Raw genomic sequence first — 27,832 nt, forward strand, 5'->3', positions numbered from 1 at the left:
CAAAATTGCTCTCTGCTTATCATTTTTGAGATTACTTCATTATTTTGACTTTGATTTTTACTTTTTAAACTTTTATTTTTCCTTTGATGGCAAAGCACTTTGGATGCAGCAGCCTCTACGGGGCCAACTAAAGATGTTTTTATTATCTTTTTTTAAACGTCTTTTTTACAATCGCAAGGCACTAGTGGACATTAAGAACTTCAAGAAACAAGTCTACCCCATCAGTAAGTTGCTTGTTGGTGGAGGAGATGGGATCTGGGTGTGGACCATATTACTGCCTGCTACAGAGAGGCGTTGGAGTAGGTGTGCAAAGGTGCTGTACAGTCTAACAGTGAGTGATTTGTTTTAGTAGTTTTTCTTGTGATTGCAAGTTGATATTCAACATTGCTGATATGGAATGCTGCAATGGTTTATTGGTTGTACTGACAGCAGAAGAGCTGCTTGGCCTTGGGCTTGTTCTCATCAACAACATCAATGGACTAGCAATTTGGGCTTTATTGTTATTATGTGTGACTGTATGTTTACTGCTGTCTTATGTGCTTTGTGCTGTCTTAAGACTGTTGGCACTGTGTTTTGCACCGTGGGCCCAGGAGGAATGCGGTTTCATGTGGCTGTATTCATGTGTATTCATTTATGGTTGAATGACAATTGAACTTGAACACTGCCAACAGTATCACCTCCTTCATGCACTTGTACACATGACAGTTTGAAAGTGATTTTTTTTTTATCGACAGTCTATCCTATCATTTTTTTGTTCAAATAAAGGCGCAACGTGTATTAATGTATTGTTGCACTAAAGAACGGTTCCCTTTCTAAGTTCTGGTGCCAACGCCTGGTAAATCAAATCACCTTTCTCTTGCTTCACACTTAGAGGCACGAAGAAAACTAATTTGCTCAGTTATAAGGCAGCTGGCTTTGGTAAAAATCATTGAGTTTACAGTGGTTTTGGATATACAGTTGCAAGAAAAAGTTTGTGACCCCCTTTGCAACTACTTGGTTTTCTGCATTAATTACTCATAAAATGTGGTCTGATTTTCATCTCAGTCGCGATAGTAGACAAACACAATCTGCCTAAACTAACAACACAGAACAATTGTACTACTTCTCATCATTAATGAGTACACCATTTAAACAATCAGAGTCTAAGTTCAAAAAAAGTATGTGAACCTCTGGGGCAATGCCTTCTACAAAAGCTATTTGGAGTCAGGTGTTCCAGTCAATCAGATGAGATTGGTGGTGTGGGTTGTAGAGGTGCTCTGCCCTACGAAAAAAAAGACACACAAAGTCAGGTTACAGACAGAACCTGCTCTTCTCAAGAAAGATCTGTTGACCTGCACCGTGCCTCAATCAAAACAACTTTCAGAGGACCTTAGAAAAAGAATTGTAGAAATGCATGAAGCTAGAAAAGGCTAGAAAAGCATTTTGAAAGACCAGTGTGTTCATCAGTCCATAGTAAGAGGAATTGTCTACAAATGGAGGAAATTCAGAACTGTTGCAGTTCTCCCTCGGAGTGGTTGTCCTGCAAAAATCACATCAGGAGCACAACATGCAATGCTGAAGGAGGTGAAAAAGAACCCAAGGGTAACAGCAAAAGACCTGTAGAAACCTCTAGTACTTACTAAAGTCTCTGTTCATGTGTCCACTATAAGAGAAACACTGAACAAGAATGGCGTTTATGAAAGGACATCATGGAGGTAACAACTGCTGTCCTAAAAAAAATAATTTTGCTACGTATCTCAAGTTTGCAAAAGACCACCTGGATGTTCCACAAGGCTTCCGGGACAATGTTCTGTGGACAGATGAATCAAAAGTTGAATTTTTTGGCAGAAATACACACTGCTATGTTAGATGAAACCTTAACCCGACTGTAAAACATGGAAGAAGCATCATAGTTTGAGGCTGCTTATTGCCTCAGGACCTGGACAGCTTGCAATCGTTGAGGGCATAATGAATTCAAAATTGTATCAAGACATTTTACAGGAGCATGTCAGGGTAGCAGTCCTTTGCCTGAAGCTTAATAGAAGTTGGATGATGCAACAGGACAATGATCTAAAATGCAAGTAAATCAACAACAGAATGAAAAAGGGTCTAGTGCTTTCCTGGTGTATATAGCAAATAAACTCTTATCGTGCTTCCAGCTGGGTACAGGTATCAATTATAACTGACGTTTCGCTGACAAACTGCCATCTTCAGGCATCATCCCGAAGAAGATGGCAGAGTTTGTCATCGAAATGTTGGTTATACTCGATACCTGTACCCAGCTGGAAGCCCAATAAGAGTTTATTTGTACTTGCCTCGAGCATTAGTTTGTTGACGTGTTAGTTCTGCAGTGCAATGCAACATTAACGTCTGCTCCTTGGACTCAACCTCACTGTCTCTGGGTAAGTTTCCCAAGATGAGCACTTGTAATACAGATCTGATTGTCTTGGATTTTTGTTGTTCAATTCTCAAATGAAATAGTTGCAAAACTGCAGTAGTAAATATTTGCTTCACTTTTTTTAATTAACTAGTCTATTTGTCTATCTGTGCTTATTAAGTTAAATAAGAAATTGTGCTTCCTTCTTGATTTAATTCTGTGCTCTTTGTGAACAAAGAAGGACTCATGAATTATGAATTTGCTGTCTGTTACTTCCAACCCAGGATAACTATTCAGTTGCTTTTATAACTTTGATTTCTTTCTGAGCCTGAGTCCATCGGATATTCTACCGGCTGTCAGGTTCTGGGTCAGGAAAGCCGAAGTTGCCTTAAGTCTTCAACACTGTTTTAATTTGACTGTTTTGCCCCTTAATATCCTGTCATAAATCAACCCATGCTGAAAACTTGTGCATGACCATCTAATGGAGCAGTTTGCACATTGATTGTTCATGCACTTCATGACCACCTTGGTTAATATACCAGAGGGTAATTGGATCTCCTATAAATATATTCAAGTGAGAAGGGTATTAGTGACCAGAAATCAGTCTGGTCACTTTATGGTGCTGATATGTTCGTGATTATAGAAATTCATTTTGTTTCCTCTATGATGAAGGTGAATGGACAGCATTTCTATTTAAATGCTTCCTTAGTTGACTGGCATGATACTCTTCTGGATAGGTTTATTTTTAAATGTAAGCAACGCTGCTAATGGTGAAAGTCAAAATAAACACAATGCTGGAAATCCTTGGGTTAGATTGCATCTTAGAGAAAGGAGAGAGATACGGTTTGTGATTTGACAACTGAATTTGGGAAAGCAACACACATCAAAGTTGCTGGTGAACGCAGCAGGCCAGGCAGCATCTGTAGGAAGAGGTGCAGTCGACGTTTCAGGACGTCTTCCTACAGATGCTGCCTGGCCTGCTGCGTTCACCAGCAACTTTGATGTGTGTTGCTTGAATTTCCAGCACCTGCAGAATTCCTGTTGTTTGAATTTGGGAAAGTTTATTTATAACAGACTTAAAGTGCAAAAGCAAGGAACTGTTCGTAAGAAAGAACAACAGGGAATATAGGAGGATGTAAATTCAGAGGTTAAAGAATAAAACAAATGCAAATTCCATTTCCATACATTGCTTCTGCTGCCTTCTCTTTTTTTCCAGATGAGAACCAAGACTATATTGCTGTTCTCTTGCCTTCCACCCCAATAGTCCTTGCATTTCACTTATTCTGCCACTTCAGCAAACATCATACCTCCCACTTAAACATTCTGAAGGCCCTCTTCTTCCTGTGATACTTCCTGACAATGAACAGGAGGTAAATGCCTTGCCTTGTATTTCTTCCTTTTTATTGTTCCATTCCTGAAATACTTCATCCAGGTGAAACGATGTTTTATATTTCATTAAATTTATTACAAAGGTTTCTCATTGATATGACCTTATCAACTTTAAAGAAAACATTTATAGTTTGGGCAAAGGCTCTATGAAGCACAGGTCCACAACCATGACTTGAGGTTTCCAATCACCTTAGAAAATTTTTGCTGCCATCATTCTTGTTCCGAAATAGTTTAAAGGAAATATGCAGAAGGATACCTTGTCATTTGATGAAGTTGTTTGCACCTTTGCGGTCTACGGGGTGGGACCAGAAATTGCCATTCAGTTTTTCAGACAGCCACAGATGATAGAGATTTTGACATTTCCACTTAAAGCATATGTAGTGGATTTTGTTTCTTAACTATTTGATATTCTCTGCATTGTCATCCCTTTGTAATTTCATCTTTAGTTCCTTCCAAACTTTCATAAACCTTCCTCCTGAATTGCTCCTGCCTCTCCATTTCCTTGAAGCTTGTTTTATCTCCTGACTTTTCCCTTGAGCTAAAGGTCATGAGGTATTTTTCTCTCAGACCTAAAGGTGAGTTTTCACTGGTCTTTCTGCTCTGTACTGTGACAGCACAAGACATGCTATGTAGAAATGGTTTACTTGTGTTTGTTTCCACCACTGACATGGAAATGGTTCTTCCACTTAACGTTTCTTGAGATTACATTTCTCACTGAATAGATAATAGGATGTGGAAGCATTGGAAAGGGTACAGCGGAGATTTACCAGGATGCTGCCTGGTTTAGAAAGTATGCATTATGATCAGAGATTAAGGGAGCTAGGGCTTTACTCTTTGGAGAGAAGGAGGATGAGAGGAGACATGATAGAGGTGTACAAGATAATAGGAGGAATAGATAGAGTGGATAGCCAGCACCTCTTCCCCAGGGCACCACTGCTCAATACAGGAGGACATGGCTTGAAGGTAAGGGGTGGGAAGTTCAAGGGGGATATTAGAGGAAGGTTTTTTACTCAGAGTGGTTGGTGCATGGAATGCACTGCCTGTGTCAGTGGTGGAGGCAGATACACTAGTGAAGTTTAAGAGACTACTAGACAGGTATATGGAGGAATTTAAGATGGGGGCTTATATGGGAGGCAGGGTTTGAGGGTCGGCACAACATTGTGGGCCGAAGGGCCTGTACTGTACTGTTCTATGTTCTATATAACAGAAATGAAATTTCTATAACTAGTCATTGCAGTGTTGATGACTGTTACTGAGCATGGCATGGAGTACTGACTTGCTTGCACATGACTTTAAATTTTGCATTTGTTGTGTAGTTTAGAAGATACTTGGACCATTTGCTTATATTTAGAAATGTACAGAGTGATGAAACTTTCATGGTGTTAATTCAATTACTACATTGAAAATGTTACATAATTGAACAATGTGTTGTGCATCAACTTAGCAACTCAGTTCATTTTTTTTTCTCTCAACAGAAGAAATAAAAATTGAAATAGAAAAACAAAGGTAGGACATACTGCTGTTTTTCCTGAAAGCTGAATTGTATCTTTGTTAGCTGTTCCCTACAAAAGGAGGATGTAAACAGAAAATGCACTCCCTTTTGAAATATGATCAAATATTTTGTATTATGTATGTTGAATTGGATTTAAAATGGTTAAAATATAAATGTGAAGTATTTTGATTTTACATTGGTATCATTCAAGTTTGCATTGAAGCTTTAACCAAGGACGTCATTATGTGAATTGCTGTAATTAGCTTTGCTTTTGTGAAAGATATTAATTTCTCTTTTTCCAGTAAATCCATAGATGTTACTACATTTGCAAGTACTCTTAATCAGTTTCTTTCAACTTTTCTTGGCTTTTTAAAAAAAATTATGGTTTTTCTTTAGATCGGGAGAGAAACATGGTTCTACAATACCTAAAGCAAACTTCATTGAGGCTGATAAGTACTTTCTACCATTTGAGCTGGCTTGTCAATCAAAATCCCCTCGTATCGTCAGCACATCTTTGGACTGTCTGCAAGTATGTTAACTTGACCTAATGTTTTAAGCATGAACGTAAATAATACGCAGTTGCAGGTACCCTTTCTTATTGTTCTACTTTATAGTTTCTTTCACTAATATAGTTCCTCTATTCATCATTTTTTTTTAAAAAGATGCTGGTATGTAGTAGGTCCACATTCCTGTGGCAGTCAATATTAAAACAATTATACTGAAATTAAGTGCAGCAGTTCTTATTTACCATCTCTGGAAGACTGAAATTGAATACAAAAAATCATGGCCAGCTTAACCTCCTGCATAACTAGTTATCCTCAACAGTTTTATAATCATAAACAAATGTCACAAAAAAACTGTCTTTAAATAGGGAATTAATGCCAAAAATAATGTTTTTTTGAAGTTCCTGAATAGAGAGATTTAATCTGAAAGAGGTGTAGAGATCAGTGAAAAAACCTATACTTCTAAGGTACCTTTTTTTTTATCACCAGTAAAGGTGGCCAGAACTTCTTTTCAGCTCACCTTTTTTTCAACTCGTCTTGAATCAGTTAGTTTAAGCATCACAATGTATTTTATTCCATGTCTGTTTCCTTTACTATCATGTGACTTGGGATATTTATCTGCATTAAAGTGTTGCTGTTAACATTTTTAAATTGCATTACATTCTTTCTCACTTGGATTCACTGTCTTTTGTACCTTTGGTAATTTTCACTCACTTTCGAATTTTCTCTGGTTCAAGCAATCTTTTTTTCCCCACCACATAGAAAGAGAAGTAAAAAATAAGAGAACAACTTGTCAGGTTATGTGTAGGAAGGAGTTGGAGCTCTTGCAGATCCTCAAGCCAATAAAGGAAAGTTACAATGCCTGTTTTTTTAAAAAAAAGTATTCTCCTCCCCCCCCCCCCCCCCAACACATGCAAAATGCTGGAGGAACTCAGCAGGCCAGGCAGCATCAATGGAAATGAGTACAGTTGATGTTTGCACATCTGGACACTGCAGTTTTTCCCCATTCTTCTTTACAAAACTGCAAAGAAGTTTGCAGTGGGGATCATGAGTGAACAGCATGGAGATCACGAGTGAACAGCCCTTTTCAAGTCCAGCCACAAATTCTCAATTGGATTGAGGTCTGGCCTCTGACTTGGCCACTCCAGGACATTAACTTTGTTGTTTTTCCGCCATTCCTGTGTAGCTTTGGCTTTATACTTGGGGTCATTGTCTTGCTGGAAAGACAATTCTCTTGAAGACTGCATCAGATTTTCCTCCCAAGATTTCCCTATATTCATTTTACCCTCTACCTTCGCAAGCCTTCCAGGACCTGCTGCAGTGAAGCATCTCCAAAGCATGATGCATTCACCAATGTGCTTCACGATAGGGATGGTGTGTTCTTGATGGTGTGCAGTGTTTGGCTTACGCCAAACATAGTGTTTAGTGTAATGGCCGAAAGAGTCAATTTTGGTTTCATCAGACCATAAAACTTTCTTGCAGCAGACTTCAGAATCTCCCACGTGCCTTCTGGCAAACTCTAGCTGAGATTTTATGGGAGTTTTTTTTTTAACAGTAGTTTTCTCTTTGCCACTCTTCCATAAAGCTGTGACTGGTGTAGCACCTGGGCAATAGTTGTTCTATGTGCAGTCTCTCCCATCTAAGCCATTGTAGCTTTTAACTCCTCCAGTGTTGTCCTAGATTTCTTTGTAGCCTCCCTCACTAGTCCCCTTGCATGGTCACTCAGGTTTTAAGAATGGCAGAATTACAGCTGTGCTGCATTCTTTCCATTTCTTGATGATTGACTTAACTGTACCTCAAGGCCTATTCAGTGACTTGGAAATTTTCTTGTATCCATCTCTTGTTTTATGCTTTTCAATAATCTTTTCACGGAGTTACCTGGAGTGTTCTTTTGTTGTCTTGATGTAGTTTTTGCCAGGATACTGACTCACCACTTGTTGGACCTTCCAGATAGAGGTATATTTTACTACAGTAAATTGAAACACTTTGACTGCACACAGGTCTCAAAAATGTATCTCCATCTGATGAATTTTGTGACTTCTAAAACCAATTGGCTGCACCAGTGATGATTTGGTGTGTAATATTGAAGGGGGTGAATATTTATGCAATCAATGATATTTGTGGTTTATAATCAATATAGATCACTTTGTAGAGATTTATTTTCCAGCAAGACAGTGACCCAAGCATAAAGTGAAAGCTACACAGGAATGGCTTAAAAACAAAGTTAATGTCCTGGAGTGCCCACGTCAGAGTCCAGACCTCAATCCAATTGAGAATGTGTGGCTGAACTTGAAAAGAGGTTTAAACTCACGGTCCCCATGCAATCTGACAGAACTTAAGCGGTTCTGTAAAGAAGAATGGGGGGGGGGGGGGGTGGCGCGGATTGCAGTGTCCAGATGTGCAAAGCTAATAGAGACCTGTCCACGCACTCAGGGCTGTAATTGCTACACTAGGTGCATCTACTAAATACTGACTTGAAGGGGTGCTCACTTATGCAATCAATTATTTTGTATTTTACATTTGTAATTAATTTGGATCACTTTGTAGAGATCTGTTTTCATTTTGACACAAATCTTTTTCTGTTGATCAGTGTCAAAAGGCCAAATTAAATCCTCTGTGATTCAATGATGTAAAATATAAAAACTTCTGGGGGGGGTGAATACTTTTTATAGGCACTGTAGATCTTGTTAATAGCTGTGGTCAGGCAAATGCCACACATGTGGCATTGGTCTCCTTCACAAACTCATCATATTTGGAAAGGGCAGTTGTGATGAATGTGATGAATGCATCGAAAAATTTCCAGAACATATGGCTGTCAAATCACTGCGTTGTGACTCAATTACCAAATTGCATAAAGTGATTCTTGGGAGTGCATGATGAAGAATTTATAGAATTTATAAAAGCATTTCTCAACTTCACAAATAAGAACTTATCTGAACATTTCATTTGTATATAATAGGGATGCTGTGAAGTTTCATCTCATTGCCTTATGTGTTTAGCTGTATTAGCATATAATACACCTTTTTTATTGCTTACTAAATACTAAGTCTTCACGACTTTTTTTTGACAGAAATTGTTAGCTTATGGACATATCACTGGTAATGCTCCTGACAGCTCAACTGGGAAGAGGCTAATTGATAGGATTATTGAAACAATTTGTGGATGTTTTCAAGGAACTCAAACAGATGAAGGCGTGCAACTTCAGATAATTAAGGTATGTTTGTATTCTAATTAAATCTGAATAAAAGTTACGTGCGCAGATTCTGTCATGTCTATAGATGAAGAAATACTAATACTTAGAAACTTTATCTGCAGTTGTTTAAATCTCTGCAGTTATTTAATCTTGTACGCAACTTAAACCGTCAGTTGCATTTGATCTCATAGTTGAACTGCTCTAAAGCAGTTCAATTATGTTAAAGCTTTTTTATAAACCTCTCTGATCCTCATTTTCATCCTCCCATTCTGAATTTCAATTTGTTTTGATTAATGGCAATCTCATCTCCTGAGGCAATTATGGTCATGTAATGAAAAATAAATTACTTCCATTTACTATGATCTGGTCCTGAAATATTGAGTGGAACAAGGTGCAGTATAAGATTTTATCTTGAAATAGAAGCTTTGTTTTCTTGCATGCTAGCACGGGTACTGGTACAAACATTTCTATTTTACCTAACAACTATTCTTGTCCTGAAACAAGATGAATTAATCATAAACTCTGTTCTATAATTTTGGCTGTTACGTTGTGACCTGAAAAATGTGACGAGTTTGGTCATTTCATAGCTACCGACAACAAAATATTTGGCTGACCTTTGCAAGTTAGCTTCAGGTTAATGATAATTAGTATGTCCAAGTTCATGTAAATAATACTATCATTTAGTTAATTGTGTTATTCTATTGCTCATCAGAATCAGGTTTAGTATCACTGGCATTTGATGTGAAAATTGTTAGCAGCAGCAGTTCAATGCAATACATAATCTAGAAGAGAAAAAAAATAATATAAGTAAATCAATTACAGTATATATTGAATAGATTTTTAAAAAAGTGCAAAGAACAGAAATACTGTATATTTAAAAAAAAAGTAGGTAGTGTCCAAGGTTTCAACGTCTATTTGGGAATCAGATGGCAGAAGGGAAGAAGCTGTTCCTGAATCGCTGAGTGTATGCCTTCAGGCTTCTGTACCTCCTACCTGATGGTAACAGTGAGAAAAGGGCATGCCCTGGGTACTGGATGTCCTTAATAATGGACACTGCCTTTCTGCGACACCACTCCTTGAAGATGTCCTGGGTACTTTGTAGGCTAGTACCCAAGATGGAGCTGACGAAATTTACAACCCTCTGCAGCTTCTTTTCAGTCCTGTTCAGTAGCCCCCCCCACCCCCCCCATACCAGACAGTGATGCAGATGGTCAGAATGCTCTCGACCGTACATCTACAGAAGTTTTTGAGTGTATTTGTTGACACACCAAATCGCTTCAAACTCCTAATAAAGTATAGTTGCTGTCTTCCCTTCTTTATAACTGCATGGATATGTTGGGACCAGGTTAGGTCCTCGGAGATCTTGACACCCAGGAACCTGAAACTGCTCACTCTCTCCACTTCTGCACCCTCTATGAGGATTGGTATGTGTTCCTTCGTCTTACCCTTCCAGAAGTCCACGATCAGCTCTTTCGTCCTACTGCTGCTGCTAAGTTGAGTGCCAGGTTGTTGCTGAGACACCACTCCACTAGTTGGAATATCTTGCTTTTGTATGCCTTCTTATCACCACCTGATATTCTGCCAACAATGGTTGTATCATCAGCAAATTTATAGATTGTATTTGAGCTAAGCCTAGCCACATAGTCATGTGAATGTAGAGAGTAGAGCAGTGGGCTAAGCACACATCCCTGAGGTGCACCAGTGTTGATAGTGAGAAGGATATGTTATCACCAATCCACACAGATTGTGGCCTTCTGGTTAGGAAGTCGATGATTCAATTGCAGAGGGAGGTACAGAGGCCCAGGTTCTGCAACTTCTCAATGAGGATTGTGGGAATGGTGGTATTAAATGCTGAGCTATAGTCAATGAACAGTATCCTGACGTAGATGTTTGTGTAGTCCAGGTGGTCTAAAGCTGTGTGGAGAGCCATTGAGATTGCATCTGCCATTGACCTATTGTGACGATAGGTGAACTGCAATGTGTCCAGCTCCTTGCTGCGGCAGGAATTCAGTCTAGTCATGACCAATCTCTCAAAGCATTTCATCACTGTAGATGTGAGTGCTACTGGGCAGTAGTCATTAAGGCAGTTCACGTTATTCTTCTTAAGCACTAGTATAATTGTTGCCTTTTTGAAACAAGTGGGAAGTTCCGCCCGTAGCAGTGAGAGGTTGAAAATTTCCTTAAATACTTCCACCATTTGGTTGGCACAGGTTTTCAGAGCCTTACCAGTACTCCTACGGGACCTTCCACCTTGCGAGGGTTCACTCTTTTTAAAAACATCCTAACATTGGCCTCTGAGACAGAGATCACAAGGTCGTCAGGTGCAGCAGGGATCTTCACAGCTGTAGTTGTATTCTCCCTTTCAAAGTGGGCAGAGAAAGCATTGAGTTCATCTGATTGTGAAGCATTGCTGCCATTCATGCTGTTGGGTTTCACTTCGTAGGAAGTAATGTCTTGCAAGCCCTGCCAGAGTTCTCATGCACTCGATGTCATCTCCAACCTGGTTTGAAATTGTCACCTGGCCCTTGTAATAGCTCTCCACAGATCATACCTGGTTTTCTGGTACAGAGCTGGATCGCCAGACTTGAATGCCACAGATCTAGCTTTCCGCAGACACTGATAACCAATAAAAAATTCATAAATTGCGTTCAATAACCATGACTAGTTTGTTTTTGCATCATCATTTGTTATGCAGTGACTTGTACCAAAAAAGAATAGTTTCTGTATCAAGGAGAGGCAACATCTGTCCCTGCCATCATTTCAGATCATTGGCAGTGTCTTTGCTTCGCCCATCCTCAAGCCTGAGAGAAAACTATTTTTCAAGAAACTAGTTCTTCAAAGTCACTTATTCTATTTCTATATACATACATATGTAATTTTATTTTCTTATCCTTCCTCTTTATGGTTTCATCCTTGTGACTGTTGTTGCCCTGTGGACAAAAGGTATGAATTGCACCGAGTGTCACAAAACGCATCCAAGTTGTGCGTTATTGCAGACCCAATTCCTATCGTGAGCAAAGCTTTTAAGATGAGCCGCTTTATTCCATAAACCTTCTGACATGTTGCCTGCCATCTTTCCCTACAGGTAATGGTAGTTTGTCTGATATTTAACAAAAATTCGTTCAGCTTTTCCCACATTTTCTTAAGTTAAAATTTCAGCTATTCAGTCTAAAATCTTTTGTTGATAGAATGTGGGTATTACTATAGAGGGTAGCATTCAGGGTCCATTCCTACTTCACCCATGAACAGAATTGCATGTAAGGCAATTTATTATAGTTCCATGTTCAACACCATCTTTCCCTTCAGTATTATTCAACAAGCTTCAAAGCCTGTGAGTCTGTACCTCCCTCTGCAACTGGATCCTTGACTTCCTCATTGGAAGACCACCGTCAGTCCAGATTGGAAATAATAACTCCTCCCCTCTGTCAACACAGACTTACTTCAAAGGTGCATGCTTAGCCCAGTGCTCTGCTCTACTTTACAGTCATGATTATGCGGCTAGGTATGACTCAAACACCATCTATAAATTTGCTGATGTTATAACTTGTTGGCAGAATCTCGGTTGATGATAAGGAAGTGTACAGGAGCGAGATCGGCTGGTTGAATAGCATCGCCACAGCAACCTTGCATTCAAAGTTAGTAATACCAAGGAATTGGTTGTGAAAGGGGAAAGCGGGAAAACGCACCAGTCCTCCTCAAGGGATCAGCAGTGATAAGAGTGAGCAGCTTCAAGTTCCTGAATTCAACATCTCTGAAGATCTATCCTGGATGCTATTCTGAGTCTGAGGTCAGAGTTGACCATGGATATTGCGTCCTAGCTGTCTAGGTACGCAGGCCTGGACAGTACGATATGTAGCAAACTCCCTGTCTCTTCACAACTGATGAATTCAAAGGAACAGCAGAGACTGATACAGTTTGGTATCAGTAGTGTCACGTGAGTTGCCAGTCAGCATTGAACTCAGTGTAGGATGGCCTTGGAGACTTGAGCTCTGGATTTTTCCCTCTGGGTTTACTCCCAAAGCCTTCCCCATGAGTTGGTATGGATGCTATTGTAGTGGCTATATTTCATTCAGAGTTTGAAGAGATTTGGGGTGTCACCAAAGACTATAGAAAACTTCTGGAGAGTATTCTCACTGGTTGCATCACTGTCTACACTCAAGGACTCTACAACTGATATTCTCAGCATTATTCACTTATTTGTCTGTCATCATTATTATTACTTTGTATATGCACAGTTTGTATTTTGAACATTGGTTGCTTGTCAGTCTGTGTGTAGTTTTTCGTTGATTCTATTGTATTTCTTTGTTCTACTGTGCATGTCTGCAAGAAAAAGATGGGGTAACATATGGTGAAATGTTTGTACTTTGATAATGACTTTGAACTTTGGTCTGGTTTTGAGGTACCACTGGACAAGTTATGAAAACGTTGCAGAGGGTTGTAAGCTCAGCCAGCTCTGTCATGGGCATTAGCCTCTCCACCATCGAGAACATGTTCAAAAAGGCAATGCCTCAAGATGGTGGTAACCATTCCATAATTTGAAGTAATGAGTGAGAGAGACATCATTGTAGGGCAGGAGCCGTTTGTAAAGAATAAGTTTGTCAGGGGTGAGTTTTATTTGAGCCAATAAAAAGAATGGAAGTGTAAGTGGAGCAACCAGTGTTGGAGTGGGCCACTATTAGAGTTGGAAGCTTTAGCTCAACAGACTTGGACAAGCACAGGCAGAGCTTATAAACAAGTTTCTAGTAAGTTTTCTTTCTCTTTCTTTGTCTTTTAGTACATAAGTAGTGTGAGAATGGGTTCAGAGTTAGTGTTTTGTTCTTTATATGAGATGTGGGAACTAAGAGACTTGGTCTGTCTGAAAGCTACACCTGCATGAAATGCATCGCGCTGCAGCTCCTGAGAGACTATGTTAAAGAACTGTAGCTACAGCTCGATTACCTTCAAGTCCAATGGCAGAATGAGGAAGTGAAAGATTGGAGCTACAGGGAGGTAGTCATCCCCCTCCCGCCCCCAATTTTCAGGAGGCAAGTACCTGGATGACTGTCGGAAGAGCGGAGGAAAATAGGCAGTCAATGCTGAGTACTCCTGTGGCCATTCCCCTCAATAATATGTATACCGCTTGGATACTGTTAGGGGGAGCAACATACCAGGGGGAGGTGCAGAGACCTGGTCTCTGGCACTGAGTCTGTCTCTGTGGCTCGAAGGAAAGGAAGAGAGATGCAGCAGCGATAGGGATTCCATGGTTAGAGGAGTAGACACGAGATTCTGTGGATGTGATAGAGACACCCAGATGTTATGTTACCTCCCAGGTGCCAGGGTCAGGGATGCCTCGGATTGGATCGACAGCATTCTAAAAGGGGCGGGTGAGCAGCCAGAAGTTGTGGTACATATTGCTATCGACAATGTAGGTGGGAAAAGGGAGGGGGTCCTGAAGAGAGAATATATGGAGTTAGGTAGAAAGCTGAAAAAGCATGAGCTCTAGGGTAGTAATCTCTGGATTGATGCCTGTGTCATGTGGCAGTGAGTAAGAATAGGATGATATGGCAGATGAATGCATGGCTGAGGAATTGGGGCAGGGTCAGCGCTTCATATTTCTGGATCATTGGTGAGGTATGACCTGTACAAAAAGGATGGGTTACACCTGAACCTGAAGGGTCCAATATCCTTGCGGGTAGGTTTGCTACAGCTGCTGGGGAGACTTAAACAAATTTAGCAAGGGGCTGGAAACCTGAATGATAAAGCTGAGGGTGGGCAGTTGTTAGACAAGTAGATACAGTGCACAGTAAGATTGAAGAAAAGACAGGCAGATGAAAGGGCAAAAATTGCAGTCAGAGGGATGAGTTGAAGTGTAACATGGGGGCAAAATCTAAAATGTTGATGAATACAGGACTGAATGCCTGCAATATACGGAGTAAGGTAGATAATCTTGTAGTGCAGTTAGAATTGGCAGGGATGCCATTTTGGGCACCACTGAGTCGTGACTGGTAGAAGATCATAGTTAGCATAATATCCAAGGATACACCATGTATCGAAAGGACAGGCAGGTAGGCGGATGTCTCGGGTTAAAAAATGAAATCAAATCCTTAGAAAGAGGTGACACAGCATCGTAAAATGTAAAACCCGTAAAGATAGAATTAAAACACTTCGGGTGTAAAAAGACTCTGGTGAGGAGTTGCATACAGGACTTTGAACAGTAGCCAGGGTGTGGAATATAAATTACAATGGGAGATTAAAAAAGCATGTAAAAATGACAGTGTCATGATAGTCATGGGGGATTTCAATATGCAGGTAGGTTGAGGAAAATCAGGTTGGTGCTGGATCCCAAAAGAGGGAATTTGTAGAATGCATACAGGATGGCTTTTTAGAGCATCTTGTGATTGAGCCACAAGAGAAAAGGCAATTCTGGATTGGGTGTTGCATAATGAACCAGACTTTATTAGGGAACTTGGGGTGAAGGAAACTTGGGAGGCAGTGATTATAATATAGAATGCACACTGCAGTTTGAGAGGGTAAAGCTAAATTCGGATGTATCATTCTAGTGGAGTAGAGGGAATTGCAGAGGCATGAGCGAGGAACTGGGAGCTGGCCAAAGTTAATTGGAAAGGGACATCTGCAGAAGTTTCTGGGGCAAGTCAGAAGGCACAGGATAGATAGATCTCAAAGATGAACTATTCTAGAGGGAGGATGAGGCAACCGTGGCTGACAAGGGAAGTCAAAGACAGCATAAAAGTAAAAGAGAGGGCATAAAATATAATAAACTGTAATGGCAAATTAGGCGATTGGAAAGCTTTTTAAAAACCAACAGAAGGCAACTAAGAAAAATCCATAAGGTGAAAAAAGATGAAATATAAAAGAGGATACTAAAAGTTGTTTCAGATATATAAAGAGTAAAAGAGAGGCAAAAGTGGGTATTAGACCACTGGAAAATGGCACTGGAGAGGTAGTGATGCGGGACAAAGAAATGACAGCAAACTTAATGAGTATATTGCCTCATTCTTCACTGTGAAAGACACCAGCAGTAGGCCAGAAATTTGAGAGCGTCAGCAGGCAGAAGTGAGTATTGTTGTTACTAAGGAGGAGTGCTTGGGAAGCTTAAAGATCTGAATGAGAACCAGGTTTAATATCACCAACATATTTCATGAAATATGTCATGAAATTTCAGCCATTTTGCCTGACTTCATTGTTTGGGCAGAAGTTGGAGTCCATTACTAAGGATGAGGTTTTGGTGTATTTGGAGGCACATGATAAATTGGGCCAAAGTCAACATGGTTTCCTGATGGAGAACTGACAAATCTGTTGGAATTCTTTGAGGAAGTAACAGACAGGACAGACGAAGTAGAGCAAGTGGATGGTGTTTATTTGGATTTTCAGAAAGCCTTTGACAAGCTACTGCATACAAGGCTCCTTAACGTGATGAGAGCCCATGGTATTACAGGAAAGATACTAATATGGATAGAAGATTGACAGGCAGGAGGCAAAGAGTGGGAATAAAGGGGACCTATTCTGGTTAGCTGCTGGTTACAAATGGTGTTCCCCAGCAGTAGGTGTTGGCACAGCTTCTTTTCACGTTACATGTCGGTGACAGAATTGATGGCTTTGTGGCTAAGTTTGTGACAACAGACGAAGCTAGTTGCAGGGGGCAGGTAGTTTTGAGGAAATGGAGTCTGTAGAAGGACTTAGACAAAATGGGAGAATGGGCAAATTGAGGGCAGATGGGATATAGTGTAGGGAAGTGTATCGTCATGCACTTCAGTAGAAGGAATAAAGGAGTCGACTATTTTCTAAACAGGGAGACAACTCAAAATCCGAGGTACAAAGGGACTTGGGAGTCCTCATGCAGGATTCCTTAAAGGTTAATTTGTAGGTTGAGTCAATGGTAAGGAAGGCAAATTCACACTTAGCATTAATTTTGAGAGGTCGAGCATATAAGAGCAAGTTTGTAATACATTGACAGACTATATTTGGAGTATTTTGAACATTTTGCGGCTCCCGATCTGAGAAAAGATGTGCTGGTCTTGGGAGGGGCTAGAGAGGTTCACGAGAATGATTCACGGAATGAAAGGGTTAATACATAAGTGTTTGAGGGCTCTGGGCCTCTGCCTTCTTGAATTTCAGAAGAATGGGAGTGGGGGTAGATCTTGTTGAAAACTATTAAATAGTTAAAGGCCAAGGTGAAGTGGAGAGGATGTTTCCAAAAGTGGGTGTCTAGGAACAGAGGGTACAGCCTCAGAATAGAGGAATTTCCATTCAGATGGTGGTGAATCTGTGGAATTCATTGCCACAGACGACTATGGAGGCCAAGTCATTGGATATATTTAAAGCAGAGTTTGATAGTTTCTTAATTTGTCAGGGCGTCAAGGCAGGTGAATGGGGTTGAGAGGGAGAATAAAACAATCATGATGGAACAGTAGATCAGAATCATGGGCTGAATGGCCTAATTCTACTGCTATGTCTTATGGTCTTATTAAGGACCTTCACCATCTAGGACATGGCCTCTTCTCATTGCTCCCATCAGGGAGGAGATACAGGAGTTTGAACACACACTGTTTTAGGGACAACTTCATCCCCTCTGCCATCGAATTTATGAATGGACCATGAATCCTACCTCATGTTTTGCTCTCTTTTTGCACTACTTATTGATTTTTTTTAATATTGAACAGTACACAGGATTAGGCTCACAATGTTATGCCAAACCAATTAAATTAGGAATCAAATGGCCAACGAAACTAATCCCTTCTGCCTACACAATGTACGTATCCTTCCGTTTCTCTCACGTTCGTATGTCTATCTAGACATTTCTTAAAAGTCCCTAATGCATCTGCCTTCACAGCCTCCCAAGGCAACATATTTCGGGCAACCCCACTCCTGTTAGGGGAACGGGGGGTTAAAGAACTTGCCCCTCATAGCTCCTATGAACTTACTCCTTCACACCTTAAATGCATGCCCTCTGGTATCAGACATTTCAATTCTGGGCAAAAGATGCTGTCTGTCCGCTCTTCTCAATGCCTGTCATAATCTTGTAAACCTTCTACCAGATGTCCCCTCAACCTCCGATGTTCCAGAAAAATCAACACAAGTTTGTACAAACTCTCATTACTGCATGTGCCCTCTAATTCGGGCTGCACCCTGGTAAAGCACTTCAGCACCCTCTCCAAAGCCTCGATAACCTTCCCCTAATGGAATGGCCATTATGTGAAATATTCCAGATGCAGTCTAACCAGATTTTTTTTTTAAACTGCAGCATAACTTCCCAACTTTCAAACTCCATGACTTGACTAATAAAGGCAAGCATGCCCTGTGCCCTCTTAACCACTCAATCAACCTGTGCAGCCACTTTCAACTTGGAATCTAAGATCCCTCTGCTCATCAGCACTGTTATGGGCCTTGCCCTTAACTGTGCGCTGCCTCTTTACATTCAACCTTCCAAGGTACAACACTTCACATTTGGACGGTTTAAACTCTGTCTACCATTTTTCCACCATATCTACAACTGATCTATATCCTGCTGCATTTTATGCTAGTTTTGTGTGCTAATCACAACACCACCAACCTGTGTATAATTTGCTATCTTACTAACCCACCCATCTCCATTTTCACTTAGGTCACATTACAAACAGCAGAGGTCACAGTACAGATTCCTGTGCAACACCATTAATCACTGACCTCCAACTAGAATAAGTCCCTTCAACCACTACCCTCTGTTTCTGTGGCAATCCAGTTCTAATTCCAAATGGCCAATGCAACATGGATCCCATGCATCATAATCTTCTGAACGAGCCTCCCTTTAAGTACCTTGTCAAATCCATGGAGACAATATCCACAGCTGTACCTTTGTCAGTCGCCCTTGTCACTTCACCAAAAGCTCAATCTAGTTAGTAACACATGACTTGGCCCACAAAAAACCCATGCTGTCTCTCCCTAATTAGGCCATGGTTTTCTAAATTCTCATGAATCTTAAAAATTCTCTCCAGTAAGTTCCCTACCATTGCTGTGAGACTCATCAATCTATAATTTCTAGGATTATTCATGGTTTCATTCTTCAATAATGCAACAACTTTAGCTTCTTGCCAGTCCTCTGGAACCTCAGCACTGGCTAAGGATGAAATGAAGATATTGGTCAAGGCCTCAGCAATCTCATCTCTTGCCTCTCTCAATAACCTGGAGTATATCCCATCAGGCCCTGGGGATTTATCCACCTTAATACATTTTCAGAGATCCAATACTACCTCCTCCATTACCTTAAAATAGCCTCGCATTTTAATATACTCAGCATTGATGTCCCTATCCTCCACACCCTTCTCCTTGATAAATACTGATGTAAATATTCACTAAGGACCTCACCAATGTCCTCTGCATCCAAGCAAGTGTCTCCCCCCCCCCCGCCATCCTTGGGTGATCTTACCTTCTCCCTAGTTATCCATGTGCTGTTGATGTATGTATAGAATAGTATATTTCTTCTGTAACTTATAGTAATTATTTTATGTATTACCCTGTATTGCTGCCGCAAAACAACACATCTTCTGGCATATGTCAGTGTTAATAATTCTGATTCTGAACAGATTTAGCCACATTGCAATGGGTCCAGAGTTACTTTAAGCTCTGGTTTGGTAATGATTTCCTTCACTGAAAGATATGAGCAAATCAGGTTGAAGTTTTTATTCCATTACAAACAGTCAACTAAAAATTAGCAAGCTCCGGACCTAGAACTATTATCATCCATATGCTTTGTAGGAAATATTTATTCCTATAGGGTTTTAGATATTGTGGAGGGGTAGCGCACTGAACTCCAAGAATGAATAAATAATTGTAGGACCTCAGGGCTATTGATGCAGACTGTGAACAACTATCAATTCTGATTTTGCCATGGGATTGTGTTAGCAATATTGGAGTTGGCTTCTATCCAGAATGGAAATATTAAGAGGTAAGTACATTAAGGTTAATTTTGCTGAAGGTTGCAGATGGTTTATGAAAGGCAAGGTGCAGTACGTTGTCTTTGTCACAATCAGAAATCAATAACTTTAAGCCTGTTTTGGCACTCTGACAGGAATGGAAATGTGTTTGAATGGGTTTAAATGGGAAGTTCCAGCTGAAGGAAATATGGATTTGCAGGGTCACAATAAAGATCTTTGTTCTCAGTGGGTTGTTTAATTTCTATGTAATGTTGTTTGTATTTGCATGTATGTTGCTCTATCTCGTCAAAGGCAAATTCCTGTGAAGGAAGATTTTGTATATGCAGAAAGTAAAATTATATTTCACTGCCCTCTGAAGAAGCCCACTTTACCCTGTTAATGGCACAGACTTTGCTAAGAGCCAACTACTAGTTCCCAAGTGAACAGGATGACCTTGTGCGAGTTTTGACACTATCCTGACATTAGCATCTGAGTATTGTAGAACGTGCTGGAGAATCGGGGCACCCTATGAATTGGCTGATGACACAACTATTGGCAAAATTTCAAACGGTGATGAGGAAACGTACAGGAGTGAAATAGATCAGCTAGTTGAATGATGTCGTAACACTTAACATCAATAAGACCAAGGAATTGATTGTGGGCTTCAGGAAGGGAGGGGAAATCAAGGGAACACGTACCAGTCCTCATCGAGAGATCAGTGGAAAAGGTGAACAATTTCAAGGTCCTGGGTGTCAACATCTGTGAAGATGTACTCTGGGCCAGCATACAATTACAAAAAAGGCACAATAGCTTCTATATTTCATGAGGACTTTAGGCAGATCAGGCATGTTACCAAAGACATTCAGATGTACTATGGAGTGCGTTCTAACTGGTTGCATCACCATCTGGTATGGAAGGGTTGCAAACTGGGCCGTCTCTGCTATGGACACAAAACAACAAATTACATGACTTTTGCCAGTGATATTAAACCTGATTCTGATCCTAATCTCTTGCTCTGTTCCTGGACTTGTCATTGGAGCCAGAGCATTTAACCTTTTAAATATCTGGGAGAAGAATTTGAGGATTCTGTTGTGGCCTCCTGCACTTCAGGGATGGATGTAGAGTCAAGCGCTTAGTTGTTAAGAATCTGTAGTTATAAAAGGTATGTTGTGGACCTTGGGCTCACAAGGATTGAAGGGAGAGAGAGAGAGAGCATAGTACACAGGTAGCAGGTTGGATAAAGAGAGATCTAAATCTGTTTTTTAAATTGATTTAACAGCTGCACCACTTTCATCATAATCAGCTTGATGTTTCATTTTGAGTTGTGTTGCTCTCAGCTGTTTGTACTACCATGCCATTTGTGTACATGAACTAAACTTTACAGAGCTTAGTACTATAAAATGTGCTGATGTTATTTCAAATAGCTGGTGGGTGTTGCTTTGCTGCATTCTGTAGTTTACTCACATCTTCAAAATCTAGAAATGACAAAGTGAATTGTATTGATTGAATTTGTATACTTTAAGTAGCAATCACTGCTTATTAATTTGCTGGTCATTTATTTCAGGCACTGCTCACTGCTGTGACTTCATCCTACATTGAAATCCATGAAGGAACAATCTTGCAAACGGTCCGGACATGCTACAATATTTACCTTGCTAGTAAAAATTTGATCAATCAAACTACAGCAAAAGCTACTCTCACACAAATGCTCAATGTCATATTTACAAAGATGGAAAATCAAGTGGTATGTGTTTATTATGATAGTTTTCTATGAGCTGAGCCTTTTTGTTACTATAAGCACGCATAGTCAAGTTATGCAGACGAGAAAGCACTTCTAATTAAATTGGCTAATTTTTTGTTTGGCTTCTTTAGTTTAATGCTACGTACCAGCACCTGCAGGTGCAGGAAATAAAAACAAAATGCTTGGAAAGCTCAGTAGGTTAGGCAGCATCAATGGAAAGAGAAACAATTAATATTCCTTTTTCCGCAGATGCTGTTTGATTTGCTAGGTTTTTAAAAGCATTTTCTGTTTTGGCTTAATGCATTTTTGTTTTGGCTTAATGCTTTATTTGTGTGTAGGGAGTGCAAATTAGCTATACTGTCTTGAGCACTATGGTAAGTTCTGCTACAATAATACATGTTAAAGAAGGTTTTGGAGATGAGCAGCAGTAATGGTGATTTTTTTTTTTTTTTGCTGTTGTGATCATCCTTCATCCCCACACTCCCTACTTGCTTCCAAACCTATTCATTAAGAATGTAGGCAAAAAAGTCTGTTTGCTACTTGAAACACTTAACTCCAAAACCATTTTCCAGTTCTCAAAACTTTTAACAGTTGACATATTTAATTTGTGTCATGCACATATATAGCAATCTTAGAAATACTGGTCAGTTACAGGCCTTCACCATTCTTCACTAGAAAAGAATTATGATTTGTCATTTGGGGAAAGAAGCAGTATCCTTTAAACATAACAAATTGCTTTACCAAAAGATATCAGGTTTGTTTTCTTGTCATGTCAAATAACATTTATCCAAGTCAAACTATGGGGAGAATTAATTGTTAAGACATCCTACTGCACCCATCCTAATGGGTGGCAGAGTAGAGATACACTTGCAAGAAAAAAGTTGTGCACCCTTTGCATTTACCTGTTTTTCTGTATTAATTATTCATAAAATGTGGTCTGATCTTCATCTAAGTCATAATAATAGACCAACACAATCTGCCTAAACTAATAACACAAAAACATTGTTCCACTTCTCATCAATATTGAGTACAGCATTTAAACAATCACAGTCTAGGCTTAAAAAAAAAGTATGTGAACCTCTGCGATAATGCCTTCTAGAAACGTTATTTTGAGATTAGTGGTCTAAAGGTCTGAGTGTTCATCAGTCCACAGTAAGAGAAATTGTCTACAAATGGGGGTGGGGGAATCAGTACTGTTGCTACTCTCCTTAGGAGTGGGCGTCCTGCAAAGATCACATCAAGAGCACAATGTGTAATGCTGAAGGAAATGAAAAAGAACCCAAGGGTAACAGCACCTGCAAAAATCTCTAAAACTTACTAAAGACTCTGTTCATGTGTCCATTCACTGAACGTGAATGGTGTTTATGGAAGGACACCACAGAGGAAATGGCTGCTGTCCAAACAAAAACATTGCTGCATGTCTCAAGTTGGCAAAAGACCACCTGGATGTTCCACAGCACTTCTGGGACTATACTCTGTGGACAAATAGACAAAATTTGAACTTCTTAGCAAAAATAGGCCATAGTCAACATCATTTCCTCAGGGGAAAATCTTGCTTGACAAATCTGTTGGTTTTCTTTGAAGAAATAACAGGCAGGATGGACAAAGGAGAATCAGTTGATGTGTACTTGGATTTTCAGAAGGTCTTTTGACAAGATGCCACACGTGAGGCCGCTTACAAGCTTTGAGCCCATGGTATTATAAGAATGATTCTAGCATGGTTAAAACAGTGACTGATTAGCAGGGGGCAAAGAGTGGAAATAAAAGGAGGATTTTCTGGTTGGCTGCTGGTGACTAGTGTTCTAGAGGGATCTGTGTGTCAGTGATTTGGACGATGGAATTGATGGCTTTGTTGCAAAGTTTAGAGATGATATAAAGATAGGTGGAGGAGCAGGTAGTTTTGAGGAAGTAGAGAAGCTACAGAAGGACTCTAGATATATTAGGAGAATGGTCAAAGAAATGGCAGATATAATACAATGTTAGGAAGTGTATAATCCTGCACTTAGTTGGCAATTTTTTAAATGGAGAAAAAATACAAAAAGCCAAGGGGCAAGGGGATTTGGGATTCCTTGTGCAGGATTCCCCAAGGGTTAACTTACAGGTTGAGTCTGTGGTGAGGAAGGCAAATGCAATGTTAATGTTCATTTTAAGAGGATTAAAATATAAAAGCAAGGATATAATGTTTAGGCTTTGTAAAGTACTAGTAAAGCCTTACTTGAAGTTTTGTGAGCAGTTTTGGGGCCTTGATCTTAGAAAGGATGTGCTGAAACTGGAGAGGGCTCATGAAAATGCCTCCAGGATTGAATGGCTTGTCATATGAAGAGCATTTATGGCTCTGGGTCTCTGGAATTCAGAAGAATGAGGGGTGACCTCATTTAAACCTATTGAATGTTAAAAAGCTTTGTTAGAGTGCATACAGAGAGGATGTTTCCTGTGATGAGAGAGTTTCAGAGTAGAGGGACGTCCTTTTAGAACAGAGATGAGGAAGAATTTCTTTAGCTAGAGAGTGGTGAATCCGTGGATTTCTTTACCGCAGGCACCTGTGGAGGCCAAGTCTTTGTGTACCATATAACCTACTGTATAATATAGGACTACTTTATGTTGTACTAATACGTCGTATTGAGCATGTGCTATTAGGCACGTATGGATCTGTATATATGTGTGTTCAGTTCAGTTTTAGTTAGTAAAGAAACCTGTTGATTTAGTCCAGTCTCCAGCATTTTTATTAATGATATTGTTGTGTAAACCAGCCGCACACAACAAATTGGCGACGAGGTTAATGAACCTACATTGTATCGGAGCGCCGTGTTATAAATAATAACGACACTCTGAAGTAGAGAGCAAGGTATGAGCCAAGGAGCAGGAGGCACAGTTGGAGCACAACACGTCCAGCAGAGACCACAACCGGCGCTGACCTCAGGCTGAGGGTCTGCCTGCCCCAGAAGAGAAATTTAAAAAAAAAAATGGAGCGACACACGCAGAGTCTAGCCAGAGTACGCTTGCGACGCTAGCAAAAGAAAGGTCACGTGAATCAAAAAGAAAACAAGGGACCAGGGCTAAATTAACATAACAAGGAGAAATTAACATCACAAGAATGGCGTTAATTGAAACCATTACAGCATTTGATAGCAGCATTGAAGACTGGGCAACTTATATTGAAAGAATAGAGTTGTATTGTGATGCTAACGATGTTAATGAAGAAAAGAAAGCCAGCGTCTTAGGCTACGTCCCCACTACGCCGGATAATTTTGAAAACGCCGGTTTCGAGTAAAGACGAAAGGCGTACACACTAAGCGTTTTTCAAAATATCTCTGTCCACATTAACACAGATATTTGGGCGAATTTCCTCTACTGGGCACGCGTAGGACACACAGAAAACAAGTGAAGAAGAAACGGTATACTTAGTGTGCGTTTGTCCAGTTACAGAGTAGAAAAACTTCAAAGGAATTGCTCTTGGCTCTCACGCAGGAGGACTTAAAACTAAAAAGAACAAATACTGGAGTGTATGGAGGCACCCGACAGGGAGTTCACGGACAGTATGACCCAGCTGACAACGAACATTGAAAAACTGACATTAATTGCATTAATAAAGCACCTTGTTAAATGTATAAAATATGTCTGCATCAGTGTTATGTTGTATTTCCATACAATGTTACATTAGGCTGTTATGCATCTATTGTCAGAGAAGTACTTGCATAAATAGGTAAACCACCTTCATACAAGCAAGGACAGAAAACAGGGCAAAGTGAGTATACTTATTTATTCAGTAAGCTATGGGTCAAAGTATTTGGTGAGTACATTTCTAACTCTTCTGGCTTCAGTCTCGTTGCCGTCTGTTCTGAAATTGTTAGGTTATGTGGGAGGTTGCGTTCAAGTAAACAATGAAATGCCGCGCTGCCATCTGTTCCAGCACGTCATGACAGCGTTTTTAAATAGTCAAAAAAGCTCACTTTACAATTTAACTCTCACGCCGTTCACACCAACTGCGCGTTATAACAGCCGTACGGCAGTGCTTGCGCAGTACCAAGCAGAAGCAGAGAAAGCATTGTTGTGGTGTTGTCATGACAGCATTTTTAAATCTCTCCGTTTACCCCATACACACTACAATGGATATTAGGCGTTTTCAGATTTATTCACTCCGGAGACTGTTACTGAAAATCTCCGTTTTTGGGGGATGAAAACGCCGCTTTAGTATGGACGGAGGGTCAAAACGAAGAGAAAAAGCTTCGCTTTCAAAATTATCCAGCGTAGTGTGGACGTAGCCTAAAGCTACACACTACGCGGGATAATTTTGAAAACGAAGCATTTTCTCTTTGTTTTGACCCTCCGTCCACATTGAAACGGCGTTTTCATCCCCCGAAAACAGTGCTTTTCTAAAATACTCTCCAGAGTGTGTAAATTTGAAAACGATTGTTGCACATTGTAGTGTGGATGGGATAAATGGAGATATTTAAAAACGCTGTCATGACAACACTACAACAACAACAATGCTTTCTCTGCTTCCACTTGGTACTGCGCAAACACTGCCGGATGGCTGTTTAATGCGCAGTCGGTGTGATCGGCATGAGAGTTAAATTGTAAAGTGAGCTTTTTTGACTAGATCCCCTAAATTGATTTGATTGTCTATCTTTAAAAATATTAATGTCAGAAATACTGCACAGATCTGGCGGCAGAAGATTCCTCTCTCTCGTTGATCTTGGGTTGAGGATGGCTTCATGCGTGTGTTTATTTTATTGTCTACGTGAGTAGCTTGTTCGGAGTTAAACGTTCTCCACTGCTTTGCTGATTTTTGTAGTTGTTTGTAACTCGCAGAAACAGCTCAACTTCATTGTCTGTCTAAACAAAGAAGTCCCGTCTGCTTTTTCCAGTGGAGGTTTTCTTTGTATTCCTCGAAGATATTGTTGAAAACTTCCTTTCACTGTTGCTGTTGGTACTCTAGTTTTTGACCAATGGAGATAGCGCAATGCCACTGTGGATACGAAAATATTATACAGTTTCCTCTTCGCTTGTTTTCTATAGATGTGTCTGCACATGCCCAGTAGGAGTAGATTCGCCCAAATATCTGTTTTAGTGTGGACAGAGATATTTTGAAAAAAGCCTAGTACGGACACCTGTCGTTTTTACTCAAAACCGGCGTTTTCAAAATTATCCGGTCTGATGTGGACGTAGCCTTAGTGTAATGGGCGCGAAAGCATACAGCCTGCTATGGAGCTTGTTAACCCCTGAAAAACCAGCTGACAAAATGTTCAAGTAAACAGTAGACACGCTCCAACAGCATTTAAATCCCAAACTGCTGGTCATTGCTGAAAATTTTAAATTCCATAAACGGAATCAGAGCAAAAATGAAAGCATTTCTGAATATTGTGCTGAATTGCGCAAATTATCAGAACATTGTCAATTTGGAGCTGGTCTATGAGATGCATTGAGGGACAGGTTAGTGTGTGGCATGCACTGTGAAACCACACAGAAGAAGCTCCTGTGTGAAAAAGACCTTACATTCGAGAAAGTGTTAAACATTTCAATATCACTAGAAATAGTTGCACGATCTGCTTCCGAGATGCAACAAAAATCTATGCCACAAATAAAATGTCACTGAACAGAAATGAAGGAAAGATATGTTGCCATTGTGGAACAAGTCACATGACGCTGATGATTGTTGGTTTAAAGATGAAGAAGGTAGAAACTGTGGCAAACAGGGCCACATTGGCAGAGGATGCAAAGCTAGTAAACAGTAGAAAAAGGACAAAATACAGAGAAACAAGAAACCCCAGAAAGGAAAATACAACAATGTGCACAAAATGAAAGAAAACGATGTTGATGAAAACGACTCAGACAAAAGTGAATTGTTTTGTCTGCAACTTCACAGCGTGAAAGAGACAGATGATCGAAGAGTAATATGGATCACTCCACAAGTGGCAGGCGTGAGACTGAAAATGGAGCTGGCCACAGGCTCAGCTTTAACAGTGATCTCTGTACACGACTACAATCAACTGTTTTCTCACATACCTCTCAAATGAACTAAACTACTGTTAAAGACTTACACAGGACAGAAAGTGCATCCCAAAGGTAAAATTAATGTGACAGTGACCTACAGAGACAAAACACAGCAGCTGAACCTCTATGTACTGAAAAATGGAGGACCACCGTTGCTGGTACATGAATGACTCAGGAAAATTCTGTTGGATTGGCACAACATCAAGGCACCTTGCGGGCAGCAAGGCTACATCTGAGAGACTGCCACAATTACTTGCTGACTCTGAGGAAGTGTT

General features: G+C 40.1%; 1 protein-coding gene across 1 annotated transcript in view; it reads left to right on the forward strand.

The window, feature by feature from the left end:
• LOC140186428 (brefeldin A-inhibited guanine nucleotide-exchange protein 2-like) overlaps nt 1-27,832 on the forward strand; it is a 146,686-nt gene that overhangs the window by 8,199 nt on the left and 110,655 nt on the right. The window contains exons 2-5 of the mRNA XM_072240701.1: nt 5,221-5,251; nt 5,634-5,766; nt 8,811-8,954; nt 21,387-21,566. Of these exons, the coding sequence (XP_072096802.1) occupies nt 5,221-5,251; nt 5,634-5,766; nt 8,811-8,954; nt 21,387-21,566 (488 nt within the window). The remainder of the gene's footprint in view (nt 1-5,220; nt 5,252-5,633; nt 5,767-8,810; nt 8,955-21,386; nt 21,567-27,832) is intronic.

This window comes from Mobula birostris, chromosome 2 (genome assembly GCF_030028105.1).
Source record: "Mobula birostris isolate sMobBir1 chromosome 2, sMobBir1.hap1, whole genome shotgun sequence".
Lineage (NCBI taxonomy): Eukaryota > Metazoa > Chordata > Chondrichthyes > Myliobatiformes > Myliobatidae > Mobula > Mobula birostris.